Source organism: Tenrec ecaudatus, chromosome 18 (genome assembly GCF_050624435.1).
Source record: "Tenrec ecaudatus isolate mTenEca1 chromosome 18, mTenEca1.hap1, whole genome shotgun sequence".
Taxonomy (NCBI): domain Eukaryota; kingdom Metazoa; phylum Chordata; class Mammalia; order Afrosoricida; family Tenrecidae; genus Tenrec; species Tenrec ecaudatus.
In genome coordinates, this window is record NC_134547.1 from 21,052,583 (window position 1) to 21,071,045 (window position 18,463).

The 18,463-nt window shown below is 57.4% G+C and overlaps 2 protein-coding genes across 2 annotated transcripts; both read left to right on the plus strand.

The window, feature by feature from the left end:
* Positions 1–3,302: 3,302 nt before the first annotated feature.
* Positions 3,303–7,566, plus strand: FXYD1 (FXYD domain containing ion transport regulator 1). The gene is made up of 8 exons (XM_075536286.1): positions 3,303–3,420; positions 4,440–4,504; positions 4,936–4,968; positions 5,701–5,775; positions 5,928–5,964; positions 7,001–7,050; positions 7,249–7,297; positions 7,448–7,566. Exons 2-7 carry the CDS (start codon positions 4,444–4,446, stop codon positions 7,269–7,271), a joined length of 279 nt encoding a protein of 92 aa, XP_075392401.1. The 5' UTR covers positions 3,303–3,420; positions 4,440–4,443; the 3' UTR covers positions 7,272–7,297; positions 7,448–7,566.
* Positions 7,567–7,851: 285 nt separating this feature from the next.
* On the plus strand, positions 7,852–18,320 carry FXYD7 (FXYD domain containing ion transport regulator 7). The gene is made up of 6 exons (XM_075537716.1): positions 7,852–7,882; positions 12,293–12,322; positions 15,379–15,453; positions 15,554–15,596; positions 15,772–15,812; positions 18,298–18,320. The coding sequence occupies exons 1-6, from the start codon at positions 7,852–7,854 to the stop codon at positions 18,318–18,320; spliced, it is 243 nt and encodes an 80-aa protein (XP_075393831.1).
* Positions 18,321–18,463: the final 143 nt, after the last annotated feature.

Below are 18,463 nucleotides of genomic sequence, written 5' to 3' on the forward strand. Positions count from 1 at the left end.
GTGGTGATACTGCTGGTGGGGGTGGTGATGATGACGGTGATGAGGATGAGGGTGATGATGGTGGTGATAACTATGGTGAAGATGGTGATGATGATGGTGAGGATGGTGGTGGTGATGAGGGTGATGATGGTGATGAAGGTGATGGTGAGGATGGTGATGAAGGTGATGGTGAGGATGGTGATGGTAATAATGCTGGTGGTGGTGGTGATGATGATCATGGTGGTGATTGTGAGTAAGGTGATGGTGGTCGAGACAATGGTGATGATGATGATGGTGAGGATGATGATGGTGAGGATGATGGTGGTGAGGATGGTGATGGTGGTGAGGATTGTGATGATGATGGTGGTGGTGATTGTGATTGAGGTGATGGTGGTCAAGACAATGGTGAGGATGATGGTGGTGATGATGGTGATGAAGGTGATGGTGAGGATGGTGGTGGTAATAGTGCTGCTGGTGGTGGTAACGATGATGGTGGCGATTGTGATTAAGGTGATGGTGGTAAAGACAATGGTGATGATGGTGATGATGATGTCATGACCTTCTTGCATGTTTTCTCCCCACCAGACTCTACCCTAAAAACTCTCCACTTATCCACCCATCCTGTTCTCCCGGCAGCCTCCAAGGTTGACATGGTTGCCTTCAGCATTCTGTAGGTGGAGGGACTGGAGGCTGGTAAAGTCAAGCCAGTAGGGGAAAAGGTTCCCCAACTAGGGGGAAGAGTCAGAATTTGAAGCCTGGCCAGGCGTCTCCCTGTCATTTCAATTTTGCCTCTGAGATCAGAATTCATGGGTACGTGTGCAGTACTGGTGATTTTCACTGGGTCTAAGTCCTTAGAGAGTTGGATAGATTGTGTCCGTTAAATAAGACCCAACGACGCGGGAAGTAGGAGCAGTATTATTTATTGAATGTTTGCTCTGTGCCCACACCTCTGCAGATCTGCTCAATTGGTGCCCACCACTAGGTAGTTCGTATACACTATGCCCACTTTATGATTGGGAAGACAGAGGCATGAGGGAGAGCAAGGAGAATTCCACGCTGCCAGGCCGGTCCCATCTACGCCCAGCCCACAAGACAGCACCATCGTATAGCCTGGGGTCCCAGGACCCACCTTAGCCACTCAGGGACGCTCACAAGCCCTCTCCCTGCTGGCAAACAGGCCCAGAAGAGTAGCCAGAGGGCTGGGGGTCGTGACAGCATCAGGTCAGGGGCTCACACTTCTGTGGGTCCCAGGCATGGTTCTCTGTGTGGCCTTAGGTAAGTGGCTCAACCTCCCTGGTGCCCTGTCTTTCCATCTGTCAGATGGGAGCATTGTGGTACCACCTTCTGGGTGTGGCGAGGACTCAATGAGTCGGTGGAAGCAACAGGCCCTGTGTGCGGTTTGGACGGAGTGGGTTCCCTGGCATCAGTCGCAGCTGGGGGTGGAGCTTTGGGGTCAGTGATTCCAGAGAGGCCCTTCAGCGCTGGGTCTGCTTGTCGGTAAAGTGGGCGGAGAAACTTCTGCATGGGACCCTTGAAGGAGGCTCAGGGCCAGGAGCACCAAGGAGAGGCTTACTCTCAGCAGGGCTGAGGATGAAGAGTAACCGTGGCGAGGAGGAAGGCTAGCCGCCTCGTCTTCTTTTAGCCACTCACAGTGTGTCCTGCTTTGTTCTCCACGATTTACCTGGATAACCATCCCGACCGTCCTCGGGGGTGAATGCTGGCTCCCTGTGTAAAGGAGAGGTCGAGTCACTGGCCCAACACCACATAGCTACAGATAGGCAGAGCTAGGACTCCAGCTCTGGTGGTCAGGGCTCCAGTGCCACCTCTGTGAGGGCAGGCAGCGGAAGACTAACGAGAGCTAGCTGGCTGGCGAGCTGGGTCTCTCTGCCACCCCTCCTCCCCAGGCTATATAAACACGGGGCTTATCATTAACCACGCCTGTGTCTGACTGAGAGGGAGTGAGTGAGGCAGCTTCTGCCCGAACCCCTCACGGGACAGGGGGACATTGGCTGCACTTTGTGGAATTAGATTTTCTCACTTACGAAATAAATCCATAAAATCCACTGCCCTGGAGTCGGTTCCTACTCACGGAAACCCGATAGGACAGAGGAGAATGGCTCCCGTGGGTTTCCTAGGCTGTAAATTTTTATGAGAGTAGAAAGCCTCATCTATCTCCCTCGGGGCAGCCGGTGGGTTTGAACCATGGACCTTGTAGTGAGCCGCCCAACATGCAAACCCCTACATAAATCCAGCAGAGTGCATGTTTGCCAGGGTACAGGGAGTCACACACGTGACCTTCAAGGGAGACTGTCGTTTCCTGGCCTGCCTGTGCACATCTGTTTCCGTGGTTGTGTGTAGTGTGGCGATGCCCTTGGCAGGGTGTCCGTGCGCACACAGCCATGTTGGCCTTTACCTCTTGGAGACTGTATGTCTGCAGCTTTGAGTGTGTGTGTGTCTGTGCTGGTGTGCTGGCGTGCACCGGTGTGTGACCTCTGGTGAGAGTAAATTCCCAAAGGTGTGCGTCTGCTTATTTGGGGAGGGGCCTAGAGGGGTTGGCAGTGTGCCTGGCTCTTGGGGTTGCTGTGTGGGCACGTACAAGAAGGGGTTCAGAATCAGCAGCAGAACACACACACACACACACACACCCCAAAACCAAAATTCAACCTGACTGCCATTGAGTTGATATTAACTCATAGAGACCCTCATAGGACAGGATGGAACAGCCCCTGTGAGTTTCTGAGTTGGCACTCTTCATGAGAGAAGAAAGCCTCGTTTTTCTCCTGTGGAGAGGCTGGTGGTTTTGAACTGTTGCCCTTGTGGTTAGCAGCCCAACGGGTAACCGCTATGCCACCAGGCTCCTGGCCACACTCACACAAGTTCCGCTTAAACAGTCCTGCAGCGGGCTGGGTCCTGGGGCACCACAGGGTGCTGAGGGCAGGGCGCAGCGGGCTCCCAAATAATTAGACTAGGTGACCTTAGACCCTAGCTGGGCCCAGCTCCCAGGGTGCAAGGCAGGAAACCCCAGCCCCTTCCCTCTGCTCCGCCTCCCCATTGCAGTCCAGAAGCTGCCTCCAGTGGGTGAGAGGTGTGTGCCTGTGTGAGTGAGTGTGTGTGTGTGTACACACACACATGCCCCTGCACCTCAGATTCTCCCGCGCTCTTCCAGCGAGCGCCTGCTGTTCTGCTTGGCCCTCTGAGCAGAGAGAGTTAAGCTAGCGGGCCAGGGCGGTCTGGGCTGGGGGCCGCCCCCTGGCCCCCCTCCAGCCCCAGCTCCAGTTACAGCTGCTGGTTGGGGCGGGCAAGGACAGGGTGGGGCTTTGAGGGGAGATCCTTGGGGGCGGTGTCCAGCTCTGGGCCAGGGGACCTGCAGTGCTCCACCCGGGGGCACAGGCACAGCCGGGTGTCTGGGGGATTCTTCCAGCAGGGGACAGCCTGATTGGGGTGAGAGCCCCTCCACCCCGCCCTCCCCCTCTAGGCCTCACCCCTGGCCTGCTTGGGCTGCCTATTTTGGGAGCAGGAGTGGCCAGCCCGTGGCTTCCCAGGCAGGCCAGACCCAAGAGGGAGGAGAGTGTGGCTGGGACTTTGGGGCTTCCTCTAGGGTGGGGGTGGGGCAGGTGAACCCTGGCTGGGTGGGGGCTCGGGGCACTCACGCGTGTGGCTCTGACTGTGCCATCGTTGGGGGCACCGAGGGTCCAGAGGAGAGAACGGGTCGACGGAGTTCCACTCCCTCCTAGCCCCTCGGCCGGCCGCTGGCCCGGGCGTCCTGTCACTATCTGCTGTTGATCGGTTATGGAGGAGGCTGGCTGCTGTCCCCTCTTGTGGAAAGGGGTGGCCTTTTCCACGGGGGGGGCCGCCCGTGGTGCAGTGGCAGCTGGCCCTCGCCCCTGCTAGCGGTGTGTGACCCCCGGGTGGGGGTAGGCGGCCTGTTGCCATGGTGGCCAGTGCGTGGCGAATTCCTCCAGGATGAAGTGGGAGATATTTATACCCAGGGTCAGGCAGAGAGAAGGCAGGCGGCCCAGGGCAAGGGGAGCTGGGATTTGGCCGCGCACAGCAAGCAGGTGGGCCCTTAAGCGTGTCCAGGTGTCCAGCGGTCTCTCTGTGCGTCTCTGGTCTGTCCACCTGGGTGGGCCGAGGCGTCCCCTGCTGGGGTAGGTTTAAGGGGACCTGCTGTGGGGAGGCTCTCACGTGTGCCCTTGTGTTCTCTGGTTGTGTGACCTCTGCCCGCCCTGCCCCAAGGGTGTGGATGGTGGTGGTGACGCTACTTCCCCTCAGAGCAGGGGGCGCCCTTGCGAGGGGCAACTGAGCTTGGATGAGCCCAGTGGGATTAAGACCTGGGAATAGCTTGGATTCAATCCCTTGTGTGTGGGGGGCGGGGTGGGGGTGGGGTGGGGAGGGCTGGGTCAGGCCCTAACGGTGGGGGGTCGAGAGCACACACTGACTGACCCTGGGTGCTTCCCCAGGACAATGGCTCCGTTCAGCCCCATCGTGGTTCTCTGTGTGAGCCTCCTCGCCATGGCCAAGGCAGGTGAGTCTGGGAGAGACCTCTCCGCCCACCTCAGCCCCAAGGCCAGAGGGCAAGGGAAGCTCCCCATGACAATCCAGTTGGGAGACCCCAACCTAAACAGGGTCATTTGGGTCAGGCATTAAGTTGGACATCTCCACATAGGATCCAGTCACAGGTGGGCATTTGAGGGAGGGGGAAAGGATGACCTCAGTCAGGCGTAGACAGGGGTGTTTATGGCTGTGGGGGTGGGGCAGTATTGGAGGCTGGCTTCTTTGGGGAATGATGGAATCATAGACAGAGAATTGGTGACGTCAGGTGCCCCGCACCCTGCCCAGGGCAGTGCAGACAGAGCAGCTGGAACCCAGCTGTCTAGAGTCCAACAGCCCCAAACTTGCATCCCCTAGCAAGACCTTAGAAGGTGTCCCACACCTGATTCTTCTTTCTCTTCACAGAAGCCCCACCGGAACACGACCCATTCACCTATGGTGAGGGTGTCTACCTGGGGGAGGGGGCTACCTGTCTGACACCCCCCTTCCTCTTTCGCAGGCTCTCCATCTCTCTGCCCTCTTTCTCCCCGTATGTCCCCATCATCTCCCCTGTGTTGGTCTGTCCATCTGTTGCATACACTGGCATAGTGGATTATGCTTTGGGCGGCTAACACAAGTTCAGCAGTTCGAGCCCAGCAGCTGCCGCACAGGGAAAAGATGAGTGTCTGCTCCTGTAAAGGGTGACAGTCTCAGAAACCCACAGGGGCAGTTCTACCTTGTCCTACAGGGTCACTGTGAGGTGGAACTGACTAAGGCAGTGAGTTTTTTGAGATTCTTGCAGTCTTGGTCCTCAGATGTCTCCTCACTCTCCCTCTGTTTTTCTCGCTTACTCTTGGGGGGCAGTGATTCCCCTCCCCAGATAGTTTCTCTTCTTGTGCCTAGGAGGGGGGCTTCAACAACTTCATGGAAAAAATGAAATGAAAAGATAATTCCATTTTCCACGAACTTTCTGAAGCCTCCTGAGGTCTGTCTCATGGCCCCGCCCTCCTGCCCCATCAGGTCACTGCTTTCTCCTCTTCTTCCTCCTTCACGCCCTCCTCCTTCGCCTCTCTAGACAACCCTCCCCATCACCTCCTGCCCTCTCTCCTCCTCCTCTTCCTCCCACGCTCATGTGTCTCCTTTTCTCCCTGTTCACCTCCCCGTCCCCGCGACCCTCCCCGCTGCGCTTAGACTACAAATCCCTGCGAATCGGAGGCCTCACGATCGCGGGGATCCTTTTCATCCTGGGCATCCTCATCATCCTCAGTGAGTCCCCCTCCGGCCCCGCCCCGCGCCCCGCCCATCCGCCCACTTCCCCGCGGCTCCGCCCCCTCGCCGGGGAGCTGGAGCAACAGCGCCGCGAGGTGCCCGCCGAGGGCAAACTTGGCAGCCCTCTCCTCCCTCTACCCGCCCCCCAGGCAGAAGATGCCGGTGCAAATTCAACCAGCAGCAAAGGTAGGATTCCCCACCTCCGGCTCTACGGCTCTCCTCACCGGGGTGCGCTGGGGCCCAGGCGGGAAGGGCGACCCAGCCGAAGCCAGAACCCTGCCAGCAAGTTGGCCTTCAGCGTCTCCCACCAGCCAAGCCCCCCGCCTGGCCCGCCCGCACCCCCAGCCCGGTGGGCGCCGCTGCGACGCTTGGCCGACCAGCCCACACCTAGACAGTCACAAAGTGACGGTCACAGTGATCGGTGCTGGGAGCGAGAGGGATGCTCTGAAATGAGATCACCTCTCGGGGTGGCCCAGTTTAGCTCGCCTTCCGGATCCTCTCTTTGATTCCTCTTCAAATAAAGTTTGGACGCACAGGCCCTCGGGGGTGGGGGTGGCTTTCCCGGCGAGACCTAGGGCGGATCTTCTGGTGCTAAAGATAGGCAATCCTGCGCTGGGCCAGGGTTATCACTGCTGCTGTTATTGCAGCCACGGGCGGTTCCGCGGGAGAAAGACGTGGCTTTCTCCCGTAAAGAGTAAGTCTCAGACACCCACAGGGGCAGGTCTACTCTGCCCTGTAGGGTCGCTATGGGATGGCAGTGAGAGGCGAGGATATGGGTATGTGTCGGATGTGGCTCAGGTGTAGATTTTATTTACCACCATCATCCCACCACCACCGCCTCTAGGAGGTAGGTGCTATTCCTACCCCCACTTACGATGAAGGAAACTGAGGCACAGGGTGGTATGGTCCCTGGCCAAGATCTGGAAGGGGAGATCTTGGGTCTCAAACCCGGCCATGTCCATGTCACTAGTCGTCGGTCCTCTGTCCATTTGGCCATCTCTCTTCTTCCCACTCCAAGACCTTCCCGGACCACCCACCAGCCCCACCCCAAAGGTACACACTGTTACCTTGGGTAGGGCGCTGGCACGCAGGCTGCTCCAGCTGCTGGGGCTCCCGGGGCGGCCCCAGCCCTCCCTCCCGGGCGGTGGCATGGTGGCACGGAGGGCCTCGCTGGCCGCCTCCCTGTCTTGCCTCCGCATTCTCGCTGCCTCTCCCTTCCCAGGACCGGGGAGCCCGACGAAGAGGAGGGAACTTTCCGCAGCTCCATCCGCCGTGAGTGGGGGTGGGGGCGGACGGGGAGGCTGCGGAAAGACTGCTCTAGAAGTAGGAGCTAGGTCCAAGGACCCCCTGCAGATCCTCCTAGCAGGAGGGGCAGATGGGAGTTCTCCCGGCCTTAGAAACCCCTCCCTAGAAGTTGAGGGTGCTTCTCCTCAAACCCTGAACTCTCTGTGCCCCCTACCCCCAAACTAGGTCTGTCTAGCCGCAGGCGGTAGAAACACCTGGCGCGATGGAACTGCAGGTGCTGCCGCTGGGACTGGGCTGGGGGGCGCCGGGAGGTCGGAAGGAGGCGTAGGGGTATTGAGGGGAGAGGGGTGACAGGAGGAGGGTGATGGGGAAGTGGGGGTGGGGGGATTCTTGCCTCTCATCCTTTTTACCCCCCTCCTTACAGGATTCTCCTGGCACCTGACACCTCTTGCCTACTTCCTGCGCGCCTACCCCTGCGCCTCTGCCCACAGACAACCCCCTGGCACCCAGGCCTCCAATAAAACACGCTTTTCTCCCCTGCCAGCCCTGTGGGTCTCTCAGTGCCTCTGAGCGCCGGCTGGACGCCCCTTTGGCCCCGTTAGGGGGGCCCCCACCCTCGGTGAAGGGGCGGGGACGTCGGCAGTGGGCGGGGGCGGGGGCGGGGGTGGCCCAGACGGGGGCGGGCTCCCCGGGCCCCCATTGGCTGCAGGCGCCCCCAACACCAGGGCTCCTCGCTCCCCCCACCCCCCCTCAGTCCATCCCGCTTCCAGCTGCTGCAACCGCGCCTTCACCGCATAGACCTGCTGCAGCCCCCTGCTCCGGCCCAGCATGGCGACCCCAACCCAGGCCCCCACAACGGGTGAGCTGCGCCTGGGGAGGACCCCCAGGGGGCTGCAGGGCTAGGAGGCAGGGTGTGGGGGCATTCCAGCACTGGAAAGAGAGACATGGGGAGGGGGTGTCCACTTCTTCCTGGGCGGAGGCCCTTCTCACACCACCCCCTGGCAGCCCCTCCGGGTCTCACGGACACCTCAGTCCAGGCAGTGTTGACCTAGTATGAGACCCGCGGTCGGAGAGCGGCGTGGCGGCCCGGGAGAGGGATAACTCAGACTGGTTGCTATGGTAACTGGGTGGCTGGTCCAGCCCTGTGGAGCTAGCGGGGGAAGCCCGGGGCTGGGAGGGCTGGGAGGGTCGCGGCGTACCTGAGGCCAAAGGGGGTCGCCCAGATCAGGTGTTCTTGGGGGGAGGGGGAGGGGCTACAGCCCTCTGCTCAGCAGCGCAGGGTCCTAGGGCCGGGGTTACCTGACATTCTGGATAGGTTCGGAGGGAAAGCCCCGGAGTTGGAGAGAGGAAGTGGCGGAAAGACAGAGATACGGAGAGATGGAACAGAAGGAACAGAGAGACAGATTCAGAGAAGAGAACTAGATAGGCGAGTTGAAGATTCAGGGAAGAAGCAGGACAGAAGCGCGGGCGCGCGCGCGCGCGCACACACACACACATGCACACGATTAGAGAAAGAGAGGGGGGGACTTGGGGGTAGGTGCAAGAATAGAGAGCGAGCGAGAGAGAGCGCAGACCTACCAGGAGAAAAGGGGAGGGGGAGGCAGCCTTGGGCGGGGCCGCAGGCACTGCAGTGAACTCCTGTGGATGGGGATGGGGCAGTGGGGACCTACTGCCCAGCCTGCATCCAGGAGGTTGCTGGGTTGAGGACGTGCGCACAGAGCTGCCCCCACCCCCACCTCGCTGCATTTCACACTCATTAACCCAGTTAGGCACTGTTACCCCCAACAACCTCTTTTCCTGAACCTCCTTCTGCAAAGCAGCTGGGCAGGAATGTTTTAATAGGGGCGAGGGGACCAGGGGCATGGGCAGCTTACTAGATCAGGGCGATGGGTGGGGTGTGCTCAGGGACCCCTGGGCATGTAAGGAACCCCGATTCCCCACCTCTCTGGCCCTGTCCCCTTTCCTGGCAGCCGGGGGCTGCTGCACAGAGAGCCATATCTGCAGAATCAGAAGCAGGGCGGGGTGTGGGGTGGGGGGGTGGAGGGGGTGGTGGCTGCAGAGGTTGGAAGCCACCCTGGGGAGAGGGGGCAGGGCTGAGCCAGCAGGCCTGGCTGGAGCCCAGGACTTCTGGGGAGGTGGTGGTTAGCAGATCAATGGCAGCAGACAGACAGAGTTGGAAGAACAGATGCCTCCACACCCCTACCTCACTCTCACCCACTCACCGCATGAGGAGGTGGGCCCCCCCCCATCAGATCTCAGGAAGCAGACTGGTGAGGGTGGGGGCCGGGAGCTTGTTATGCTCTGGGAAGCCACTTAAGGAAATTGATTAATGAATTGTTACGAACGGTAGGGGGCAGGGCCCTGCAGGCTTCTGGGTCCTACCAGGGCTTGGGAGATAGATTTGGGGGTTGGCATACCACCAGAAAAGGGATCCTGTGAGCATTGGGGGGTCTGGATCCCTGTCCTGGCGAGGAACCCTCAGTTTGGCCAAAAGCCAGCTCTGCAGGGGTACCAATGGCAGGTGCAGAATGAAGAGAGAAGGGTTTGCGGTGGGACCCATGGTCAGAGACTCGGACCCCAGGTCTCACACAGACCCCACCCCAGGCGTAGGTGTACAGCCCATCACCTCTCTTCACTCCCTAGGATGCCCCAGTTGCCATAGTAACCATCTCTTTTCCAGTATCTCCTTGGCAACTGGCCAAGAGTCGAACATCTTCTGTCTGCCTCCCAGCTCCGCCCTTAGCTTGGCTTCACCCTGGGACTAAGATGGCCTGGGCCAGGGCAGAACTTGGGCACAGTGCTCCAACTACTCAGGAAGCAACCAGCGAGGATTCTGGGACAGGGGCTGCTGACCCAATGGGTTCCTGAGGACTTTGGGGGAAGGAGAGTGTGTGGAAACACAAGAGACAAAAGCAAGCTAATGCAATGACCCCCTGAAGTCGGGGGGTGGGGTTCACATTCATCAATCTGTTCATGTCTTCATTTCAGCATATGTCTTTGGGAGTCTGTCTTAAACGCCAGGACCAATGCATAGCTGAGGCAAAATTATTCATCACCTGGTGGTGGGTGCTAAGAGAGAAACTCTCAAACAAGTGATTTCCCCTCTGGATGCTCTTGAGTACCCCCTTCTTGACTTTGATTCTGTCCAAACGTTCCCCAAGGAGCCCCAGTGGGTTATGCCGTGAGCTGTTAACGGCAAGGTCAGCAGCTCGAAACCACCAGCCTCTCTGTCGGAGAAAGATGAGGCTTTCTTCTCCCATAAAGCGTTACTCTCTCGGACACCCACGCGGGCAGTCTTACCCTGTCCTATAGGGCCGCGGTGAGTCGGAATCGACTCGATGGCGGCAGTGAGCTTGGCTGGCTGGTTAGAAAGCTTCTCCACACCACTCTTCACTTACGATTTTCCCCTCAAAGGACCAAACCCTATGCAAACACGGTCAGCGTTCTTTCTGATCACTGCCATCCATGGAGAAGCGGTATTTGGGGCCTGTGTTTGAAGGCAAGTATGAAACCAACCTTGAGCAAGCGACAGTGGCTTCGCCTTCCTGGGCCCAGGTGAGCCTCTTTTGTGAAGTGGGGATGACAGGGACACGTACATCAGAGAGTGCCCACGAAGACCTACAGCAGAGTTCCCGTGAAGATTCAGTGTGCCAATATCCGTAAACGCCCTCCAAAGGGCCTGGCAGGGAGTCAGTGCCGTGGAACACACCGGTGAGGTCAATGAAAGACCAGAAGGAGGGAAACCAAAAGATGTCACAAAATTCTACCTACAGAGCAGGGGCAAATGGGATGGAAAGAGAAAGGAAATTCCCCATGGACGTTTTGCCTCCCGAAGGCTCTGAGCTCAGGGCCCATTTGCTTTTGGGTCGGGGCAGAATTTAACATGGTTCACAGGTGTTGCAGACGTGACACCAAGCTAAGACTGTTTCTTCGAAGGCTGGACAGGGAGCTGGAAAGGACCAGCCGCATTTCGGGGTGTCAGCGCCACTCAGTGTTGTCCATGCACCACCTGTATCCGTCAGTTTAGGGTAGGCCATGCTGCGGTGACAAATGGCACCCAAGACCCTGACCAAAGTTGCCTTCTCACGCACACTCTGTGCCCACCTCAGGACAGCTCAGGGTGTCCACACACCGAAAGAAATGGGAACAGGCACGGTTGTGAACATTCTGGTCACTAGGCCAAAGGCACAAGAACTGCTGTAGGTCTTTCACGGCTGCGGCATATGGCTCACTGTTCATGGGCCAGAATCGATCTCGTGGCTCCGCCCAACCTTACGGAGGCCTGGAAGGGGAAAGAACACTGAAGGTGACACTTGACACTGCTCCCCAGGTGGCACACCTCCCACACTTGGCAGAATTCTGCCCTAGACCAGACGGAAGGTTATGAGGAGCTGTCAAAGGCATTAGAGAGCTAGGGGGTGGGTTTCTTCAGTGGCAAGGATATCATGCGCTGCCTTGAAGAAAAAGATTTGGAGCTGGGAGGTGGGGCATGCAGATGTGTTAACACACACACACACACACACACACGTGCACTTTATCCGCACGTTGACCTTGCCGAAACGGGGGCGATGAATGGACACACTTCGGGTGGTCGAGTTACATACATCCTCAGGTGCCCGAGAAAGCTATCAGGAAATGGATTTTTGAATATCTCAAACTCAGTAACGGCTTAGAGGTAAGTCCCATGCAGTGACTCCTGTGAGAGATGGAAGCCTGGGGCACGGCTTTGTTTTCCTGGGTGTCCCAGGTTGCCTGCCCTTGGCTGGTACTGTCTTTCTACCTTTCCATCACTCGCTCTTGCGTCTTCCATCTCTGATAGGTTTCCGCCTTACACAAGCTCCAGCTTTGATGGGCTGGACCAGCAGGGGGTCCTCTGTATGGAATTCGGCCCTAGGGGCAAGTGAGGAGAGCCACTGTTGTAGGGCCTGCCCCCAGGAGCTGTCAGGGGACTGAAGAGTTTTAGGGATTATGGGAGTCGGGGAGCTGGGGTGAGGAGAGCTTAGGGATGCATTTGGCAGCTCCCTCACCAGTGGGAAGTGGGTTCTGTGCACTGGCCCTGGAATCATAAGCAAAAGGGAGGATGGGAGGGGGATCATAGCTTGCAGCAGACTCCCCAGGGCCCTGACATCAGGACTGCCTTGTGCGGTTGGGCAGGTTGGACACTGATCAAGTAGGAGCTAGCACGCAGCCTGTGTGTCATGCTAAAAACATTAGGAACCCCCATGATGAAATATGTCCCCTCTCTCTTTCTCTGCCTTCCTTCCCACAGTGCCTCAGGAACCTGACCCATTTTACTATGGTGAGTGTTGGGCTCCACGTGAGGGTGCTCTGGGGAGCTCTGGGATGGAGGGGGGGGGGTTGCCCAGGTCCTCCTGGGGCACTGGCGTTGGCCTGGACTTCAGCCACATGGTGCTTGCTCGGTCCCTGGTGCTGTTCACAATGATTAACCTGGGGGTGCAGCCACAGAAAGGCCTGGTGATTTGTTTGCACGGCATGACACTCAAGAAAATCCTGTGGAGCAGCCTTGCTCTGGAGCGAATGAGTGGGGCCTGACTAGACAGCACTAGGCGCTTGTTGTTTTTCTCCCAACGGTTTTCCGGGCACATACTGCACCCACCCCACCAGTCCCTCGCCCACATCATGAGGACCTGCACAGCCAGCCCCACAGTCACTTTCAGATCATGTCCTTCGTTCTTGGACTCATCCTTAGCCCCCCCATCTCCCCGCAGCTTTCCCTGCGGTACCCCCCAGGATCCATCAATCCAGGTACCATCTCTGAAGATGTACCCAGCCTGGAGTTCATAGACAGAAACACATCGAAAGACAAACTAACTCACTCACTCACAAGAATTACCAAGTAAAACAAAGGGCTGGGAAGGGGACATGAGGAAAAACGAGACCAAATTTAAATGGATCATACCGGAAGATCGAGTGAGAGGGTGCTGCATTTTCTGGTGTTGTTTTAGTAAGGATTATGGGGACAATTCACCCAGAAGCCGTCCTCACACTGTTAAAACTCAGACGGCAGACCTCTGAGTCAGGCAGATCCAGCCCCAGCCCCCGCTCGCGCCAGCCCCCTGCTCCCTCAGTCCTCCCTCCTCCATCATGCCCACTCTTGCTCACCTCAAGGCCGTGCCACCTGTCAGGGACCCTCTTCTCTTGGCTGTCCCCAGGAGCTGAGGTGGCGTGCCGGCTACCCATCAGGCTGCTAACCGCAACATCGAAAGTTCCAAACCACCAGCCGTTCCCCAGGACAAAGAGGAGACTTCTTACTCCCTTAAGGAGCTGCTGTCTCAGAAACCCACCGGGGCAGTTCTCCCGTGTCCTCCGAGGGTGAGGGTCCATCAGAGGGGGAATGATGATCCCACAGGGGCGTGAGCTCTGCACCCAGCAGGGCTGTCTCCCCATCAGGCTTCAAAGCAAACGCAGTCTTCTCACCCTTCAGACTGGCCCTTCCTCATTACACTGGCTAGAGCCACACCCGCACCCAGCCTTGGTCACATGGCTTGGGACTGTGTGCGTGCGTGCATGCGTGTGTGTGTGCATGCGTGCGTGTGTACTTTTTTTACTGTTTCACAAGACCCCCAAACCCAAACTCACTGCCATTGAGTTGGTTCGACTCACAGTGACCCTCTAGGACCATGGTTCCCAACCTGCGGGTCGAGACCCCTTTGGGGGGGGGTCCAATGACCCTTTCCCAGTGGTCGCTCAATTCATCACAGTAGCAAATCGACAGTGATGAAGTAGCAACGGAAATAATGTTATGGTTGGGGGGTCCCCACCACATGAGGAACTGTGTGTAAGGGCCGCAGCACTAGGAAGGTGGAGAACCACTGCTCTAGGACGAGGCAGAAGGGCCCCTGTGGGTGTGGGAGGCTGTAACTCATGGTGGGGGTAGAAAGTCTCTTTCTCCCTGGCGGGGTCTGGCGGCTTCTAACTGCTGAGTTTGTGGTCAGCGCAGAACCACAGGGTCAGCGGGGCTCCTATAGTAATGAGACAGTCAGCTCTTTGAGGACAGTGGCCTGGCCCCTTGCTGGCACTGAGGGGATGCTCCGCACAGGCGCATCCCAGCCAATACGTGCTGAGCAGCTGCCAGGCCCCGGAGCCGCCCAGGAAACAAGACAAGCATCCCTGCCCTCCCATTCACTGGGAGAGAGAGACGAAAACTCAAACCCAGCTCACTGCTAACACAGGGTAGACCTGTCTTCCTCCCTCAGAGTGGCTGAGGGCTTTGAACTGCTGGCCTTGTGTTTAGCAGCCCAATGGGTAGCCAGGATGCCACTGGGACGCCTGGGAGAGAGGCGGGCATTCAAGCAAAGAAATGCGAAACCATGTGTGGTGTCTTAGAGAAAAAGCGTCCTGGTGAAGGCAGATGGAGGGCATGGAATTAGACTGAGTTGAGGAGGGCGCATGGAACTCTTAACGGGCCAGCCGGGGATGGCCATTGGCAGATATTGAAATAAAACCCAGAAAGTGGTGAGGCAGGGAGCCAGGGGGTGGGCCAGCTTTCAGGCAGAAGGGAACAGTAGGTGCAAAGGTCTTAAGGCAGGACCCTGCCGGATAGGCTGTAGGAATTGCCAGGGGGCTGGTGTGTGGCTGGAGTAGAGGATTGTGGGTGAGTGGGCAGTGGACGAGTCTAACAAGGAACAGGGACTAGATAACGGAGGGCCCATGGACCATGGGGGACACGTCTTGCTTTTTCCTTGAGTGGGATGGGTGTCAGGGAATAGCTCTGAGTTGGGGAGAACCCTAGCTTGGCTCAGGTGCTCACAGGGTTCCCGTGGTTTCATGGGGGGTGAGTGCACATAGGGGTGAGGTCGGGTGGAACAGTCATAGAGAAGACTGGTCCAGTAGGCCCAGTGGGACACCATGGTCAGTCAACAGACCAGGGCCAGAGAGGGAGAGAATCAAAAAACCAAACTAGCAAATGGCTGGAGCCCCCATGGCTTAGAGGTTACGCGTTGGGCTGCAATCCCTAAGGTTAGCAGTTGGAAACCACCAACCAGCTCTGCAGGAGAAGGATGGGACTTTCTACTCCGGTAAAGAGTTGTGGTCTCAGAAACTCACAAGGGAAATTCTACCCTGTCTAGTCGAGTCACTGTGAGCCGGTAAGGATTCGATGACTGAGGGGTCTGGTGTGTGTTTGTTGAGCAAATGACCAGAGCAGGCAGAGCAAGGAGCACACCAGAGAACGATCTTTGGGGAGCAAACCAGAGAGGAGCCCCCAGCACGGCTTGCAGCATCCCTGGGCATGTGGGCAGGTGGCTGGCCAACCTGGAGGCCGGGATTGAGGCTCAGGGCGGGGCTGAGCTACCTACCCCTCCCTGCCTTGATGACGGGCCTTGTCTTCCCCAGACTACAACACTGTGCAGACTGTGGGCATGACTCTGGCTACCATCTTGTTCTTGCTGGGCATCATCATCGTCCTCAGTAAGTGCCCTCCCTTTCTCAGTTCTGCCCCTGCCTTGTCCCTGTTGCCTTCTTGGGCAGACCCTCATGTCCTGTCCCCTTTGTTCTTGTCGCCTCCCAGGCAAGAAGGTGAAATGCAGGAGATCGGACTCCAGGTCTGAGAGGTCTGGCAGCAATGGGGCGGGCGAGGGGGGTGCGGGGAGTGGGGAAGGAGGTGCTGCTGTAGGGGTGCTTCCCTGTCAGTAGGCCCTCTGGGCCTGTCATGCATTTCCCATGATGCCTGTTGGGGGTGAGTCTTCTTGATGCATTTTTTTTCCTCTCTCCTGTTTGCTTCCCCAGCCCCACGTGCAAATCCTGTAAATCAGAGCTGCCCTCTTCAGGTGAGTGGGAGGAGGTGTGGGGCTCGCAGAGGAGGCTAGGTGGGAGCGGGCATGGGGGGTGGGTGATAACAGTGGGCATTGCATTCGGTGCATCTGGGAAACGGGACTCCGTGCACCAGAGGCACACAGGAGAATTCAGCAGGAGGTGGGAAGCCGGTAGCTCAAAGATACTCAACTGTGGAGAGCTGTGAAATGTGCCACAGAGTCACAGAGCTGCCCAGAGCCAATCCCAGGAGCCCAGAAAATAAGGCTGACGAGCCCTGGGGGTGTAGTGATTATTGGGGCGCCGTTAGAAAGCACTAGCTGCTCTGAGGGAGGCCTGAAAGATGAGGCTTGCTACTTTTGGAAAGACTTGCAGGCTCGGAAACCCACAGGGGCAGCTCCACCCTGTGTGGCCTATGGGGTCACTGTGAATCAGCATCGCCTCTCAAGGGCAGTGAGCTTTGGTTTGGGGCTACAGTCAGGATGAATTGATTCCCCAAAGGAGGAAGCCACCGGTGTAAGAGACCAGGGGCCCGTTTGGGAAAAGGACAACTGGAAGGTGGGCTGCTGCCTAGACCTGACTGTTTATCTGGGCAGATCACGGACTCGATCAATGAGAGAGAGAGAGAGAGAGAGAGAGAGAGAGAGAGAGAGAGAGAGAGAGAGAGAGAGGCAGACAGACAGATGAGCTCTCAAATAACCGTGTCACACTGGCAGAGGGAGCATGTGACACAGGTCTATTTATTTATTTATAACACCGGGTCTTTAAAGAACCGAAGTGGGAGAAAGGGGTGTAAGGAGGCTGAGGATGGAGGGTGCATGAGAAAAATGAAGGGACAGGCAGGGGGAGGGAGAGAAAGACAAGGGAGGGAGGGCCTCAGGGGGCTGGAGGGGGAGAAGGAGGTAGAGGCTTAAGGAGGGTGGGGTTGGGGGAAGGGTGCAGGGTCCAAGAAAGGGGAGAAGTATTGTATTGGAAGGGGGAGAGGGCTAGGGTGCAAGCACAAGAAAAACAAAACCAACCAAACTCTCTGACATGGAGGTCCTTGGGGCTTTCTGAGACTGGAACGCTTTATGGGGGTAGAAAGGCCCACCTTTCTTTTGAGGAGGGGCTGGTGGCTTTGAACTGCTGACGTTGCAGATCGCAGCCCAATGAGTAACCACGATGCCACCGCCAGCTACCAGGTAATGAGGGAGGAGGACAAATGCTGATGGCAGGAGAGGTGGAGGAGAGAATGGGGTGCCGGAGAGGGGTCAGGGAAGAGGAAGAGGTTGGTACTATAGGTAGGCATAGGGTACAAAAGGTGGGGCCAGTGAGGAGGGTAAAGGTGAAAGGGGGATGGCGAGGTGGGTGGGGGGCTGGGACACAGGAGGCCTGAGTCAGGGAGGAAAGGGTCAAGTCATGGAGGAGGGAGGTGGGTATGGCGTGGGTGGGCAGTAGAAAGCAGGGTGGCTGGAAAGTGCTGCCAAGTCCATTCTGTGTATAGTGACCCCTATAGGACAGAGTCAAACCCCCTAGTGGGTTTCCCAAAGGGTCTCATCTTTCTCTGGAGGAGCGGCTGGTGGTTTCTAACTGCTGACCTTGGGGTTAGCAGCCCGGAGCTCCCGGGGAGGATGTGTAGGAAAGGTTAAGAATAAGGACGAAGAGTGGAGAGCAAAGGTTTTGAGAATGATGAGGGCAATGAATGTACAAATGCGCTTGACACAATGGATGTTATGTATGGATTGTGATAAGAGTTGTATGAGCCCCGAATAAAATGATTAAAAATAAATTAAGAATAATAAAAAAGAAGAAGGGCAGCGACTCCTGGAGGGAGCACCCTTTCAGGATGGGAAATTGTGTGTTCAGTGGGATTGTGTCCTTTGCAGGGAGAGAAAGGAGAAAACCACCTCCAGAGCCAGGAATATTTCGATCTCCCTACTTCTGATAAAGTTCTTATAACTGAGAAACCAAACCAAACCAAAAAAAGTCCCCAGAGATGAGGGGGGCTTGGGGAATGGCGCTTGAGGCGCTCAATATTTGGGGGAAGCTGCCAGGGATGGGTGTTGGTAATGGCGGAAGGGGCAGGCTGGGGTTCATAGCGTTAGCTGACCCTGGAAACTGGGGCGGGGTGGGAGGGCAGTTTACAAATGTATCAACTGTCTCAGTTGAATCATAGTTTTGGATTACGCAGGAAATAGGAAAATTCCTTTTGTACCCGAATGTTCAGAATATTGGGTGTGGGAGAAAGGGGCAGGTGAGATGGGAGAGTAGGGGGTGTGTGTAGGAGGGGGTGGGGGGTTCTCTTTCTGGCAGTCTTAAGTGGGCCTAGGGCCTGGCTACATTGAAGACATGTCCTTTCAGACAGCGCCCCTGAGAGACTAACCGCTAGAATGTGGCGAAGGGGGTGCCATCTCCCAGTACTGGCCCAATTTCTGAGACGCAAGCAACTTTTATAGGATGGAAAGCTACCAGCCTGGCCTTGCTGATTAATACAAGCCAAGTGTTTTCTGTCTGTCTGTCCAGCCCCTGGCGGTGGCGGCGTGTAAGACCAACTCCTGCCACCTCCACTGCTGCCCCCTGCCTGAGCGCGGGAGCCTCTGGACCAGGTGGACGCGGTGGGGACCCCCGGTTTGCGCCGGGGAGCGCTCCCCGGAATGAGCCGCTACACCCACTTGGAGGCGGGAGCCAC